We start from the raw sequence: 17,827 nt of genomic DNA, 5'->3' as shown, positions 1-17,827 counted from the left end.
TATAGTTTCTTTTTATGAATTAATTATTTTAGTGTCTTATAAACACTGTCAGTATTCCATATGAATGGTGAGAAATCCTGATTTTTTTTTTTAATTAAAAAGAACTACACCTAGTAGCAAAAAACTAGTAACATCCCAGGTACCCATAAACAGGAGAATGGATAAATAGTGATACATTCATACAGTGGCATGCTATTTGGAAATAAAAAGGAATAACTTATTGATAGCTGAAACAACATGGTTGAATTTCAAAAATATGTTGAATGAAAGAAGCCAGATCCAAAATAATTCATACTGTCTGATCCTATTTACATGATATCTAGAATAGATGATATTATCAAAAGTGCTGGAAATTAGATTAGTGATTGTTTCAGGGATGGGGAATTGACTGGGAAGGAGCATGAGGAAATTTCTGGGGTGATTAATACATTATATGTAGTATTATGAGAGCATAGGTTACATAGATGTGTACCTTTGTCAAAGCTTGAGATCTGTGTATTTCCCTGTGTGAAAATTTACCTCAGTAAAAAATTTCAACAGTAATTTTAAAAAATGAGAAAAGTTAAGAAATAGGAGACATTTATGATTCATAACTTGAGTTAAAAAGAGTTCAGAGAGATGGAAAGAGAAAGTTAAAGGAACTTAAAAGTGAGTACATTTTAAAAAATAGTTTAAGTTTTCTTAAGATGTGTCTTTACCCTCTAAGCAATTAGAAAGTCGGGAAGAATCTTTATTTTGGCTTATAGATTATCCCTTTAATGCTTGTTTTCTGAAGATCACAGAAGGCATCCAGAGCTATAATATCACTAGGCTATGATGTTCTAGTGGGAAATGGGAGACTGTTAGAAAACACGATGATAAATAGCAACTAGAAGACAACAGATGTTTCCCCTCCAGCACAGTAATAATAGCAGAGATGTTCTATTCAGCAGAGATCAGGGAAGAACAAGAGTCACTCATCAGAAGAAGCATCTTAGATGAGTAAGTTGTGATGCCAACAGGGATATGAGACATCAAGAAGAGAGACACGAATGAAGTTGTTGTCTCAGATCTTGTGGCACTTGAAGACCTCTGTCAATTGGCTTATCATACAGAAAGTCCCACAGTTTACAGCTAATGAAGCTAAAACTGTGGCCGGCATTGCATAGAGTTGCTTGAATCAAGAAAAGACTAGAACATTTTCATTTTTATATGTAAAAAGATCACACTCAGAACTAGAGAAATTGAGATCACAGACTCTGCTGCATCTGATAGTCTCTTCAAAATACTAATTTATTGAAATAGTTATCCAGAAATGGAGCAAAGAGATTGCTGATTTGGCATATTAAAGTTTATTTTCTTTGAGAAAAATAATTATCTAAACAAAGACCCTAAAACGACTGAAATTTTAGTATGGGGGCGAGTTATTCTAGCTGAATCTTTATTTATTCAGTGATCAATAGTTTAACCCATGTAAGATAAAAGAAGTCAAGTGAGCAGTAAAACTGCTTCAGAGTTCCTTAGTATCTTGGAGCCCCCATAGAAAACAAGAGCAAAGGGGACTCCATTTAGTAGACAGGTGTGAAAACTACAATATAAATGTAGTTTCCAGGTAGTCAAAACAAAGTAAATCTGATGACTAGTGTCACTGGTGAAAAAAAAAAAAATAGATAAAAGTACATCCATGTTGTTCAGCGTACAACTGGCCTGTGGGTGGTAAGCCTGTAGGACCTCATGGGTGAAGGGAAGCACTCACCATGGGCATCAAGGTCTGCACATCACTGCTGAAGGATTTCCAAGGGGCCTTTTGTTGTTGTAATGATGACCACTTGGAATCATATCACCTAATATGTCATCTTACCTGTTTGACATGAAACATATACCTTATAAGTTTTCAGGAGCTGGTGACAAATGGAGACTGTGAATGGGTAATAAATGTCTGCAAAATAATATTTTATCTGATGACTTACCTTTGCCAAAACCTCTAATCTACCACTGTAGTTTGGGTTGTGGAATTATAATTCAATTTTAAGGTCCAATATTCTGATCTTTTTTAAAAGTGTACTTATTTATTAGACTGCATTGGGTCTTAGTTGCAGCAGGCAGGATCTTTAATTTTCTTTTGCAGCATGTGGGATTTTTGTTGCAGCATGTGGGATCTAGTTCCCAGACCAGGGATCAAACCCAGGCCCCCTGCATTGCATCCAAGGAGTCCTAGCCACTGGACCATCAGGGAAGTCCCCTGATACTCTGATCCGTGCATCTTTTTCTACTTTTTCTCTTCATCTTCTTGACCTCCCCTTTTTCTACTATCTCTCACTCTCTCTTTTCCTTTGTTAGTAACTTTTTTCTCTTATTATAAAACTCTCCTCTAACCTTCTTTCTCTTGCTTCCTCCCCCTCCTTCTACTTACCCTGATGTAATTGCTCTGGGGAAAACTTCATCAGCAATAGAAAGGTTAACCAGAAGGTGTCCTACTATTAAAATAAGGTGCGAATCTGGAAGCTTATTATTTCCTTCTTTAATCTCTGTTTTTTATGACAGAAATAAGAACTCACTCAATGGAATTAAATGTCAAGTACATTTGAAACAAACGAGAAAATATTTCCTCAAGCAGCATGTAGTAGAATTCGCCATAGTAGGAGGTCAGAATATTGCATGCAGTAGTAAGGTATTAGAAGGGATATTTTTAATCCAAATAATATTTGTCATTATAGCTGTTAACAAAGGAGAAATTAAATTTTTAAACTCCCTGATGAATAGGAAGCGTTCTCTTACCTTCCTCAGTGAGAAGTAATGAGAAAGAATGAACTATAAATGGAATTTGTCATTTTCACATTTAGAGCACGTGTTAGTTCCTTAGGAAAAAAGTCATGACATCGTTGAAGGTGATATTATTCTCAGTCTCACAGAGTGAACTTTCCTTGCTGTTTTTCTAAAAATATTCCATATTTCCAAAAGAAGAGAATTCTTTGAGTGTTTTTCTTTTTTTAAGTGTGGTCTTTCACAAGTAAGTAGTCATGCCTTTTTACTATAAAACATCATCTCTTTGCTATAAAATATGGTCAAAAGTTGAGTGTTCTGCTTATTGAGGTTTTTTGTTTCTTTGTTTTGTTTTTTGGAGTATAGTTGGTTGCTTGTTGAGGTTTCAGTGGAAAGTACAAAGAGCTCCAGTGTCTCCAAATGAAGTCAGCTGACTGTCCAGCTCCCAGATGGATGACAGAGTCCTGTTTACTTTGATAGATTCACCAGTCCCTGATCTGGCCTTGCCTTTCAAGCTCACACATTAGATTATCAGCACATTCAGTGTGAGCTGTACCTGGGGGAACAGATTTGTTATCTTTGGGTCAGGAAATTATGAAATTTCTCTTTTCTCTTTCCACTTTTAAAGTACATTTTACAATCAGATCAAATATTAAAAGTATTTTAATATCTCTGTTCAGAAGTGCTGGTGAATAGACAATTCTGACTCATAGTATACCAGACATCGCCTCCTTTAGAGGCAATAAATTACAGAGAGATAATACAGTGTCCCCAGTCTTGGGGACAAACTGCATGTATCCCAAATGAGAATTTGATAACTGATTGTCACTGAGTTTCCAGATGATTAACTTGTTTCAGCAGAATGACTGACTAAAGGCTGAGTGATTTCACTCTGACCTAAAAAGAAGAATGAGCCATGTAATTAGACTGCTCTTGAGAAAATAGTATTTCAGTTATTTATTTATTGTTATCAGGATGATATCACCACCAACCATTCATAAATCTCTGACTGTTCGATGGAGCCCAAGTCTCTCATTAATCCTCCTCCTCTTTCTGGTGTTCTAAAAGTCCTGTGTGAGTCTTTGTAGGACATGGGGACCACAGGGACTCCGGGGACATTTCACTCCAACTTCCCCTGTACCTTCTGAACAGGGACTTTGGCATGTTTTCCAGCCTAATAATTTTAAAGTCAAGATTAAAAACATAATTACACCTTCAGAAGTGAGTTCTCTACAGCACAAATGCACATTGCATATAATTTCTAAACAAAAACAACCACCTAAATAAAAAAAAAAAAAAAGTGGAGTATTGACACCAAAATAACAAGTTTCAAACTGCCAAGGAACTTGTTAGAGTGAAAACCAAATCTTGGCTCAAACCATTCTTTTTCTTTTATGTTTACAGTTTAACCCTACATGTGTTGGTCAACAAGTACCTACCTTCATCCTTACTGATTCCTTTATGGTTTTGTTAGTGGACAAAGTGGTAGTATGATAATGTGTATGTAAAATAGGGATGAATTATCTAAGGATGTACATGACCAAAGGAATATTGAATTTGCTTATATACTTTCGTCCAGTAAATTCATTCTAAACATTTTCTATGAAATCCATGACATTTCTTTTATTTTTGTACATTATTAGCAAAGCAAAATCCTTTATCCTATAAATGAAAAAAATAACTTTTAAGAAAAGACACTAGGTTTTCCAGATGAACTCAGATAGCAAAAATGATGAAAAACATTTTTGAAATGCACATGATTTTTGGAGAATTGGAGTTCTTTTCTCTTCCTGGCCGCATTAGAGTGGAGTGGGAAAAATATTGGACAAGAAGTCAGGAAAACTGGCCTCTCGTCTCATTCTATCATTTGTAAAATGAGGGGGTAATGAAACTTGGTGATACTTCAGATGCCCTCCAACTTGAACGCCTAATGATCTGTGAACTCTAGTAATAGATAAGATTCATGTGGTACCTAAGCATGTGATAAATAGATTCAGAGAGCTCAATAAATTCAGGCTTTGCATGGTCTTTGGGGATAGCAGGCATTTCCCTTAAAATGTCTTTTAATCATACTGTTCATGAGAGTATATTCTGAGGTGGGCGATTCATATGATGTGCCATGGTATTTGTCAGATTCTTATATTCTGTTTTTCATATTGAGAAAAAGAAGAGGGGGAGTTTCTTAGATTGGAGAAATATTCTGAAATACTGAATATTTCAGAAAAGAATATTCAGGAAAGTATACTGAATATACTTTCAAGCAGAGAAGCAATTTGTTTCTAATCCTTAGCTTGGGAGGTCACATTCCTTTTTAAATTGAAAAACAAAAATCTGTTTAACTGAAATTATTTAAAACTTCCTCTTTCCGTCAATCTCTGAAGAATATGTTACCTTACTTTACAGAACCCATCATTTTCTTGAACAAATTCAGTTGGGAAACTACAGTTTAAATGTTAGAAATAAATAACACTTTTCTTGGTGTTTGTACCACTAAAGCTCATCACAGTGCCTTTAGGTTCCTAGCACAAGTTTGTTAATTATAAGAATGAATTAATGAATGATAAATGAGTAAATACACCATTGGGAGCTAAGAGTGGATTGGATTTGACTACCCAGAGGGAAGTGTTTTCAAAATAACTTACAAAAAATTATGTTGACAAACCCAGTCATACTGTGAGAAATTCAAACAAAGGGCATTTAAAAGACCTTGACGGGAAGCTAACAGATTTGCTTGATCAGTCCTTGGTGAAGCCATTGTGCCTCCAGGTAGCAACAATTCAGTGAGTAATAGCTGGTATTTCAAGATCTTTAAAATTCAACCGGGTACCAATGCCTTTGTTGTTTCTGGAGCTATAAAGCACATCAAGGAAGAAAAAGGTCCAGAGGGGTTGTTGAGCCAAGTGGGGAGAATGCTGTAACTGATTGCCTTTTTTGTGTGTTTTATTAGTTTTTTAACTCCTGTTATTCCACAAAACAGAAGTGGTTCTCCAAACACGTCAAACATCTACTGTCTATTCACTGGTTCTCTAGTGCCAGGCCATAGGAACCTATGCTAGAATCATCTTTAAACAATGTACAGATATCTAGGCTACACCTGAATCCTGTTTAACCTAAACTGTGGGTGATGGGGATTTGAAATACATGTGTTTATACAGATATTATTTTCCTGATATACAGTTGATTTGGGAACTGCTGATCAATATTTATAGATAGAATGTTTGCTTTGAGAATTCAAATATCAGGCCTTGGACTTCACACCAACAGTGATGCTTTTAATTTAGAAACACTGGAGGAAAATGGCAGATAGTCCATGTGAGGGTTGAACAATCTTTTAATTTCTCTCTGACAAACCTTATTTTTCTTCTGAGTCATTTCACAATGCCTTGGAGGACAAATAATCTTCATCTATCACTAAGAAGCCCACTACGATTTTGATGCTGCTTCTCTGTTCTTCAAAATCACATTCCTTGGGAAAAATTAATATATAGTTTTAAGAATAGAAAAACAGTAGTAAAAAGTTAATGTAACAGATTCTCTGTGGGGGAAGAAAAAAACCTAACATACCTGTTTTGGATGAAAATGTTGGAAATCCATAATAAAAATAGTTAAAACTTATGCTAACATTTGTATCATGCTTGCTCTGTTTGAAGTGTGCCAGGCTCTATTTGAAGTGCTTTAGACCTCAAGCCTTAGGGCTTCCCTGATAGCTAAGTTGCTAAAGAATCCACCTGTGATGCAGGAGACCTGAGTTCAGTTCCTGGATTAGGAACATCTGCTGGAGAAGGAATGGGGTACCCACTCCAGGATTCTTGTGTTTCCCTTGTGACTCAGCTGCTAAAGTATCTGCCTGTAATGCGGGAGACCAGGGTTCGATCCCTGGGTTGGGAAGATCCCCTGGAGAAGGGAAAGGCTACCCACTTCAGTATTCTGGCCTGGAGAATTCCATGGACTGTACTGTCCATGGGGTCCCAAAGAGAGGACACGACTGAGTGACTTTCACTTTTCATTTCATGCCAAGCATTAAATGGTGAACAAGAGACATATTTGTTGCACCATGAAGCTACTACTGTGTCTCTTCTAACATAAAGGACATTTTATTAGAATCCTTCTTTATCGTAATCAAGCAAAGATTTCAATCTACTAAGATATGAGATATTACTATTTAAAATTACATGTCAGAAGTTGTTCTCTGTTAAAAAATCAAAACTTCTTGACATTGTTGATCTTCTTTGTGTGGGAATATAGCTCAAAAGATTAGAATACTTTTCCATGAAATACACATATAGGAATTATGTCTATTTATTTGCCAAGTTTTTACTTATTGTGCTTCTGCCTCTTGGCTTTATGAGCTTCATGGTATCTTTTCATACCTTTGTCTTCTTCCTACTTGAATAGGACTTCTCGCTGCTTCTTCTCTCTGAGATTAGCAAACAACTGAAAGGGTCTGATACAATGATCTTCAAAAACAAAGGGCATAGTCCCCTGTCCACAATGTTTGGCACCTAGAATGTGAAAGTCTTTGAAAATGTCCTTTCTGCATGAAATACAGCTCTTATGCACTTTGAGGTTCAGACTAAGAAAACATAGCTCAGTCTTTCTACATGTAATGATTGTAAGTTGAAATATCATAATGCCAGAGCATTATAAATGTTACTGTAAATATGCAAAGTCAAATCCACAATATTTTTATTGTCAATTTATACTGAAGACGTGAATATATTTAATTTTGAGATTCTGTTCTAAGATTTTATTAGCCACTTCATAAATATAAGGAAAGCAACTAAGTAAATTATTTGCAAGTTTAACATTAACTCAGTATTCAAAATTTGCTTGGATTAGAATTTGTATTTATTTCATATTATTATGTGGATTAAATACAATCTGTTTCCATTATTTTTTGCATGGTATATTTTGTAGACTTGCAAATCTATTTGAGGACAGTTATTTTAAACATTGATGTTAATCATAATTCAAAAGAAAAAGGTTTAAATTTGTAAAACACCTTTTGATTTCAGAGATATATGGTTTCAGTTCATTATATAAGTGTTTATAACTTTACTTATCTTTAATATTAGCAAATACTTGTTTTGAACATAGTATGTTATGTAATAATTGATAATAATACTAACTGCCGCTATTAAGTGTCTACTATAAGATTAGTTCTGTACTCTGTCTTTTGTATACATTCTCATTTAATCCTCATGATAACTATGTGATATTTAGTTCAGTATTATTATCTTCATATTACAGATGAGAAAACTGAAACTTTGGGAAGTTAAAGTAACCTCCAGTGCAAGTAACAGAGAACTAGGACTGAACTTCAAGTCTTTCTGTTCTTATGCTTCCTTAACTTGTCACAATACAAAATACCATTACCTACCTGGAAATGTTGATTTCAACTGAATAACAATATCTAATAAATCTTTTGAGTGATAAACCACTCTGTGCTACTTAGTTCACAGACTGAGATTGTGTTCTGTATTCCCATAGGGTGGAATGTAACAACTGTGAGACTGGAGAACAGTGTGGTGCAATTATGCATGGCAATGCTGTCACCTTCTGTGAGCCATATGGTCCAAGAGAACTGGTAAGTATGTGCTATTTATGTACATTATTCCAAATACATTGTCTTTACTGAGTTTTTTGGCAACAAAGTTTTTCCTACTCAATTCCAATTCAGATGAAAATGTGCAGTATTACTTATGAGTCCTATTGCAAATATCTCAAAATTAGGAGGAGTGATTTTAGTTTATTTTTAAATGTAAAAAATAAAGAATTTAGTAAACAAATTGGTAGCATCAATGGATCTCATTAAATATGGCACATCATATGATTATATGGCTTTTTAAAAATATGGGTATGACATGCATGACATATGATATATACAAGAGACAGGTGTTGTATATATAATATCTACATAGTTTGTTACTTTATAAGTCCTTGTTTAAAGCTTTACTTTTATACTTATCTCCTTGGATTTGAAAAATGTTAGATGAGCAATTTTATCACATTATTTTTACACTTTGTTTCCTAATCACCTACTTTAACGAAATATTTAAAGTGAAAGAGTAGACTAAATCAACCAGTTCTTTAAAAAGTTTGGTTTATGCCAAATTGTTTAATAGTAGGTTACTTTAATTTAGATGATTAGACTTTGTTTGCCAAAAATAAGTCCTTGGATCATGTGTAAAATGCAACATGAACATTCTAAAATTGAAAGCAATTAAATCATTAGCCATCAAATATGACTAATGAGCCTTTTGTTGTCACGTGGTAGTTCTTTCTGGCACCAAGACTACATTCATTTCACATTCTTGAAAAAAGATGTATTCTTTTTCTTAAAAAAGCTAATTGTTGTCTTACACTTCAAGCTCAGTTTCTTTGTACCTAATGTTCTTTCTGCAGCATCTCTTATGCTTTGCCTTTCAACTTGAGTTTCAATGCCTCTCCTTTTTTCTCCCACATCTTCCTAATCATGGAGCTTTTGTAACAAGTTGTATTTTTCACCCCTCCATCATACATTATGTTTCAAATTCATTAATTGTAAAAGTGGCCAAAAGACTGCCTTCCACCTTTAAAAGGAGGAAAAAAACCTAGCTAGGTAATTAAAGGAAGATTTAGTTGTCAAATTGTGAAAGTCAATTAATTTTTATAACATGGTTTTTATTTTATGCTGCTTGAATACCCCTTTCATGGCAATAGATAAATTTAATTTATTAAACATACGAGCTTCAGAACATTGATAAATTGAAGAGTTTTTAGTTGAAATTAGAACACAAACAGAATTAATTGGATGCAAATTAAAATAATAGGTACTCATAATTCAAGTCTTACAAGGTGTTATAATATTCCTACAAAACAAATGTGACTCTGCAGTGAAAGTCTTCTTGAAAAAAATAGATTTGCTAGTACATCTTAAATAATGTACCATGACTGAATTAATTATCTATAAACCTTAAAACAAAATTAAATTTTTGTCATAGTTAATTGAGGTTAGAATAAATGCCCATTTTAGAATGTCCTCCCCACTCAGTAATATTTCAGGAAATGCTTGGCAGATTCTTTTTTGTTTCTAATTAATGAGAAATAAACATATCTAAGAATATAATGCCAAAATTTATATTTCTGTAGCATAGAAACTGAAGTATCTAGTTTATTTGATTCCATGTATATTTAATTCTGACTCTTTGCAACCCCATGGACTGTACAGTCAATGGAATTCTCCAGGCCAGAATACTGGAGTGGGTAGCCTTTCCCTTCTCCAGGGGATCTTCCCCACCCAGGGATCGAACCCTGGTCTTCCACATTGCAGGCGGATTCTTTACCAGCTGAGTCACAAGGGAAGCCCCAATATTTAATTCTGATAATTTCACTATATTCCAGTATATTGACTATTAGAGTTTATATGCTCAGTGGGCTAGTTTTGAATTGTGTTATATAATTAATATAAGATTAGCTTTCAACCAAGAAGGAAAATATTCAAAATAATTATCTTCACCCAAGAAATGAAAAAACATACACAGATTTATGTTTGTATCATAAGTATTTCCCTAATATGAGTTGTGTTGTAGACTCAAAAGGAACAAAATGAAGATTCATTACCAAAGATAAGAATGACATCTATATTTTATACACTAGGAACTTCCAGTTTCCAGTTATTTGTATACTGTATTGGTATCCCAGGAACAAAAATATATATTGTATCCAAGTCATGTTTACAGAAGAAAGATCAATCAAAAGAAAAGTGACAAATTCAGTTGTCAGTTAACAGGCTATTATCCACTAAAATTCAAATATTTGCTTACTTCAAAACTGAATCCAGTAAAAACTGTTGTGCATGAGAACTGATGAAAGTTATCAGCCCCCAAATATCACTTTTAAAAGTAGATATGTATACTTTAAATTTTTTCATGAATTCAGTTCTTACTGAAATTGTGAAACAAGGAACCATAGATCAAGGCAAAGAACCTTGTTAGGCCTTATTTTTAAAAATGCCTAAAAGAGCATTTCCATTTTGTGAATTTAGTCAAATGACCATTTCATTTCAATAAAAACCGAAGCCTGTTAGAAGAAGTATCTGCTACCACACGGGCATACTGTGCATTTGTGTTCCCACTGCTGCTCTGTTGTGCAAGCCACATGTTTCATTACCTCAGTGAAGTCTCCACATTCAGGGGAGGACACTAACTTGATTCATTTTGCTAATCTGAATTGAAGGTAATGAGGAATTCACTTACCCACTCCTCTAAGAGAAAATGTGCTCTCTCAGAGCTTAAAATTAGTTATGTTACTCTCCATTTTTTAAAAAATAAATTATTTACTCAATTTTTCTCTCATATTTAGCAATGTGTTTTAGTTACAATGAGGAGTTTGGGCTAAAACAGGATTAAATTCAGTAAAAATTTGTAGGGAAGAAGTGTAGAATGAACAGGTTCAGAGTGCAGTGAATTCTTCAGATTCATTTAGTAAACATACTAATTTTCTATAATTTGGAGTTTATTTGATAATTTAAGAATAGTGATATTTGGTAGTGAAAAAGTCCTCTCTCTAATGTTCATAGTTACTGTAATAAATCATCAAAATCTCTTTAAGAGGTCCTTTAGTTTTCAGAATGGCTGATGTAATAACTTTGCAGACTGAAATTATGTATTTGAACTCAAGAATAATAAATAATTTATAATACCCAAATGTAAATATAAGTGAATAGATTTTATAGGCAGTGCTTTATTGTTTTTTTTTTCCTCTTCCTCTTTCCTATCCTTTCTTGTGGCTGACAATTTAACTAATAAACTAAATTGGGTCAAGGTAAAGGAATGAGAGTCAATCATTCCAACAGTCCTTAGCTTCCCTGGTGAAGAAAACAAATAATGGAATCAATGACTAATCAAAGTCTAAGGTCACCCTCAGTTAGCACATGTAATTTGAAATTTGGCACTATTTCAGGTGATTTACTGTTTGCTAGCAGAGGTCACAGCTGTGAAACTTGATCATCCAGGTGACACAAGCATCATTTATTACACCCTCAGGATCAGTATCAAAGACTCTCTCATATATTTAATGCACTAGAAATAGCAATAGCCGTGGTGCTTTTAGCTTATATAATGCCATACCATTGTTTCAAAGAACTTACATTCAGGAGTGTTTCATAACTCATCTGGGAATTACTCAGTTACATAAAATCAGAGAAGGAAAACAACATTCATTCAATTTTTGTGAAAACTTTAAAAAAATTTCCATGTGCGTCTTTGGACTTTAAGATCAAATTTTCTGGGAGAGGGAACAAGATGGTGAAGGAATAGGATGGCGAGACCACTTTCTCCCCAACAAAGTCATCAAAAGAACATTTGAACGCTGAGTAAAGTCCACAAACCAACTTCTGAATGCCGGCAGAGGACATCAGGCACCCAGAAAAGCAGCCCATTGTCTTCGAAAGGAGGTAGGAAAAAGCATAAAAGATAAAAAGAGAGACAAAAGAGGTAGGGACAGAGCTCCGTCGCAGGAAGGGAGGCTTAAAAAAGAGAGAAGTTTCCAAACACCAGAAAACACTCTCACTGGCGAGTCTCTGCTGAGCCTTGGAACCTCAGAGGGCCACATAAAAAAGAGGAAAAAAAGAAAGAAATAAGTAAAACCCACAGATTACGCACCAAATGGTAACTCCCAGCAGAGAAGCAGCACAGACTCCTGCATCCGCCATTAGCAAGTGGGGGCTGGGCAGGGAGGAGCCAGCTGAACTAATTAGAGAAAGGACTGGGCCTGAATGCCACGAGAGCAATCTGAGAGAACTAACTGGGAATAGCAGAGCAGACTGTGGGATAGCTACCCCGCGAAAAGGCAAAAAGCCCTAACCTAAGACTCTGCCAGCCCCGCTCATAGATCAAAGGACTGAGCAGAGCTAGCCGGCTGCGGTTGGCCCATCCCCTGCCGAGATAGGAAGGGGAGAGCAGCCAGAGCCAGAAGGGGGCAACCGCGGCCCCAGATAGGCATCCAATACCAAACTGCAGGCAGGCTTCTTTGCTAACCAAGACTTCATGGTTTCTGACTGGTCAACATCCGCCTGAGAAGGTGCGCTGGCTTTACACCCAGAAAACCAAGCGGGAGGGACCGGGGAGGCGATAAGTCACAGCGACCGCACTCGTCAAACACCTGGTCACCTGAGCTACTCGGACCAGGGAAGGCAAAAAACGCGGGCCCAACCAAGTCTGCGCCTTTGTGGAGTACCTGAATACCTGAACCTGAGCCGCTCAGACCTGGGAAGTGCATGCAACCCAGCGCCAGCCTCGGACAGTTCCCGGCAGAGCAACCTAGAACCTGTGCTGTGTAGACTGGGACAGCACATGTGCTGTGAGCAGGGACAAACCCAGGGTGGCCGAGACACTGCGAGCACAACCCACAGATGCCAGAGATATTTGTCTGCAGCGTTCCTCCCTTCCCAGAACAGGACTGAACAAGTGAGCATTAAAAAGTGTCCACCACCGCCCCCTAGTGTCAGGAAATAAATTAGACACTGAAGAAACTAGCAAACAGAAGCTAAAACAGAGGGAACCACCTTGAAAGTGACAAATAGAGAAGTCTATAGGCTACTCCAAGAATAAGACTGAAAACCAGAGGCAAGAGGCTTAAGCCTGAATCCTGAGAACACCAGAGAACTCCTGACTCCAGGGAACATTAATCGATAGGAGCTCATCAAATGCCTCCATACCTACACTGAAACCAAGCACCACCCAAGGGTCAACAAGTTCCAGAGCAAGACATACCTCGCAAATTCTCCAGCAACACAGGAAAATAGCCCTGAGCTTCAATATACAGGCTGCCCAAAGTCACTCCAAACCCACTGACATCTCATAACTCATTACTGGACACTTCATTGCACTCCAGAGAAAAGGAATCCAGCTCCACACACCAGAACACCGATACAAGCTTCCCTAACCAGGGAACCTTGACAAGTCACCCATCCAACCCCACACACAGCGAGGAAACTACATAATAAAGAGAACTTCACAAACTGCCAGAAGACAGAAAGGCCACCCCAAGCACAGCAAAATAAGCAAGATTAAGACGCAGAGAGATACCAAGCAAGTAAAGGAACAGAATAAATGCCCACCAACACAAACAAAAGAGGAAGATATAGGGAATCTACCTGATAAAGAATTTCGAATTTTGGTGGTGAAGATGACTCAAAATCTTGAAAGTAAAATGGAGTTACAGATAAATAACCTGGAGAAAAGGATTGAGAAGATGCAAGAAAAGTTTAATAAGGATTTAGAGGAAATAAAAAAGAGTCACTATACAATGAATAATGCAATAGACGAGATCAGAAACACTCTCGAGTGAACGAACAGTAGGATAATGGAGGCAGAAGACAGGATAAGCGAGCTAGAAGATAGAATTGTAGAAATAAATGAAACAGAGAGGAAAAAATAAAAATGAATTAAAAGAAATGAGGACAATATTAGAGACCTCTGGGACAATGTTAAACGCTCCAACATTCGAATCAAAGGAGTCCCAGAAGAAGACAAAAAGAAAGACCATGAGAAAATACTTGAGGAGATAATAGTTTAAAACTTCCCTAAAATTGGGAAGGAAATAATCACCCAAGTCCAAGAACCCCAGAGAGTCCCTAACAGGATAAACCCAAGGCGAAATACTCCAAGACACATATTAATCAAATTAACAAAGATCAAACACAAAGAACAAATATTAAAAGCAGCAAGGGAAAAGCAGCAAATAGCACACAAGGGGATTCCCATAAGGATAACAGCTGATCTTTCAACAGAAGCTCTTCAGGCCAGGAGGGAATGGCAAGACATACTTAAAGTGATGAAAGAAAATAACCTACAGGCCAGATTATTGTACCCAGCAAGGATCTCATTCAAATATGAAGGAGAAATCAAAAGCTTTACAGACAAGCAAAAGCTGAGAGAATTCAGCATCACCAAACCAGCTCTCCAACAAATACTAAAGGATCTTCTCTAGACAGGAAACATAGAAAGGGTGTATAAACTCGAACCCAAAACAATAAAGAAAATGGCAATGGGATCATACTTATCAATAATTACCTTAAACATAAATGGGTTGAATGCCCCAACCAAAGGACAAAGGCTGGTTGAATGGATACAAAAACAAGACCCCCATATATGTTGTCTACAAGAGACCCACCTCAAAACGAGGCACACTTACAGACTGAAAGTGAAGGGCTGGAAAAAGATATTCCATGCAAATAGAGACCAAAAGAAAGCAGGAGTAGCAATACTCATATCAGATAAAATAGACTTTAAAACAAAGGCTGTGAAAAGAGACAAAGAAGGACACTACATAATGATCAAAGGATCAATCCAAGAAGAAGATATAACAATTATAAATATTTATGCACCCAACATAGGAGCACCGCAGTATGTAAGACAATTACTAACAAGTATGAAAGGGGAAATTAACAACAACGCAATAATAATGGGAGACTTTAATACGCCACTCACACCTATGGATAGATCAACTAAACAGAAAATTAACAAGGAAATACAAATGTTAAATGATAAAATAGACCAGTTAGACCTAATAGATCTCTAAAGGACATTTCACCCCAAAACAATGAATTTCACCTTTTTCTCAAGCGCACACGGAACATTTTCCAGGATAGATCACATCCTGGGCCATAAATCTAGCCCTGGTAAATACAAAAAAACTGAAATCATTCCAAGCATCTTTTCTGACCACAATGCAGTAAGATTAGATCTCAATTACAGGAGAAAAACTATTAAAAATGCCAACATATGGCGGCTAAACAACATGCTGCTGAATAACGAACAAATCATAGACGAAATCAAAAGATAAATCAAAATATGCATAGAAATGAATGAAAATTAAAACACGACAACCCAAAACCTCTGGGACACTGTAAAAGCAGTGCTAAGGGGAAGATTCATAGCAATACAGGCACACATCAAGAAACAAGAAAAAAGTCAACTAAATAACCTAACTCTACACCTAAAGCAACTAGAAAAGGAAGAAATGAAGAACCCCAGGGTTAGCAGAAGGAAAGAAATCTTAAAAATTAGGGCAGAAATAAATGCAAAAGAAACAAAAGAAACCATAGCAAAAATCAACAAAGCCAAAAGCTGGTTCTTTGAGAAGGTAAATAAAATTGACAAACCACTAGCCAGACTCATCAAGAAACAAAGGGAGAAGAACCAAATCAATAAAATTAGAAATAAAAATGGAGAGATCACAACCAACAACACAGAAATACAAAGGATCATTAGAGGATACTATCAGCAATTATATAGCAATAAAATTGACAACTTGGAAGAAATGGACAAATTCTTAGAAAAGTACAACTTTCCAAAACTGAACCAGGAAGAAAGAAAATCTTAATAGACCCATCACAAGCACGGAAATAGAAGCTGTAATCAAAAATCTCCCAGCAAACAAAAGCCCAGGTCCAGATGGCTTCACAGCGGAATTCTACCAAAAATTTAGAGAAGAGCTAAACCTATTCTACTCAAACTCTTCCAGAAAATTGCTGAGGAAGGGAAACTTCCAAACTCATTCTATGAGGCCACCATCACCCTAATCCAAAAACCTGGTAAAGATCCCACAAAAAAAGAAAACTACAGGCCAATATCACTGATGAACATAGATGCAAAAATCCTTAACAAAATTCTAGCGATCAGAATCCAACAACACCTTAAGAAGATCATACATCATGACCAAGTGGGCTTTATCCCAGGAATGCAAGGATTCTTCAATATCCGCAAATCAATGTAATACACCACATTAGCAATCTGAAAAATAAAAATCATATGATTATCTCAATAGATGCAGAGAAAGCCTTCGACAAAATTCATCATCCCATTTATGATAAAAACCCTCCAGAAGGTGGGAATAGAAGAAACATACCTCAACATCATAAAAGCTATATATGACAAACCCACAGCAAACATTATCCCCAATGGTGAAAAACTGAAAGCATTTCCCCTAAAGTCAGGAACAAGACAAGGGTGCCCACTCTCACCACTACTATTCAACATAGTTCTGGAAGTTTTGGCCACAGCAATCAGAGCAGAAAAAGACATAAAAGGAATCCAAATTGGAAAAGAAGAAGTAAAACTTTCATTGTTTGCTGACGACATGATCCTCTACACAGAAAACCCTAAAGACTCTACCAGAAAACTACTAGAGCTAATCAATGAATACAGTAAAGTTGCAGGATATAAAATCAACACACAGAAATCCCTTGCATTCCTATACACTAATAATGAGAAAATAGAAAGAGAAATTAAGGAAACTATTCCATTCACTGTTGCAGTGAAAAGAATAAACTACTTAGGAATATATCTACCTAAGGAAACAAAAGACCTGTACATAGAGAACTATAAAACACTGGTGAAAGTAATCAAAGAGGACACTGATAGATGGAGAAATATACCGTGTTCGTGGATTGGAAGAATAAATATTTTGAAAATGAGTATACTACCCAAAGTAATTTATACATTCAATGCAATCCCTATCAAGCTACCAACGATATTTTTCACAGAACTAGAACAAATAATCTCACAATTTGTATGGAAATACAAAAACCCTCGAATAGCCAAAGCAATCTTGAGGAAGAAAAATGGAACTGGGGGAATTAACCTGCCGGACTTCAGGCTCTACTACAAAGCCACAGTCATCAAGACAGTATGGTACTGGCATAAAGACAGAAATATAGATCAATGGAACAAAATAGAAAGCCCAGAGATAAATCCACGCACTTATGGACACCTTATCTTTGACAAAGGAGGCAAGAATATAAAATGGAGAAAAGACAGTCTCTTTAACAAGTGGTGCTGGGAACACTGGTCAGCCATGTGTAAAAGATTGAAACTAGAACACTTCCTAACACCATACACCAAAATAAACTCAAAATGGATTAAAGATCTAAATGTAAGACCAGAAACTATAAAACTCCTAGAGGAGAACATAGGCAAAACACTCTCCGACATCAATCAAAGCAGGATCCTCCATGACCCACCTCCCAGAATTTTGTAAATAAAAGCAAAACTAAACAAATGGGACCTAATTAAAATTAAAAGCTTCTGCACAGCAAAGG

The 17,827-nt window shown here is 36.1% G+C and overlaps 1 protein-coding gene across 1 annotated transcript in view; it reads left to right on the top strand.

Moving 5' to 3' along the window:
- The window catches only part of RELN (reelin), a 593,433-nt gene that overhangs the window by 285,238 nt on the left and 290,368 nt on the right, over positions 1-17,827 (top strand). The window contains exon 7 of the mRNA XM_055420724.2: positions 8,233-8,329. Within this exon, the coding sequence (XP_055276699.2) occupies positions 8,233-8,329 (97 nt within the window). The remainder of the gene's footprint in view (positions 1-8,232; positions 8,330-17,827) is intronic.

This window comes from Moschus berezovskii, chromosome 3 (genome assembly GCF_049115385.1).
Source record: "Moschus berezovskii isolate FMDL1 chromosome 3, NW_MosBer_1.0, whole genome shotgun sequence".
Lineage (NCBI taxonomy): Eukaryota > Metazoa > Chordata > Mammalia > Artiodactyla > Moschidae > Moschus > Moschus berezovskii.
This window is presented reverse-complemented; position numbering and strand designations above follow the sequence as displayed.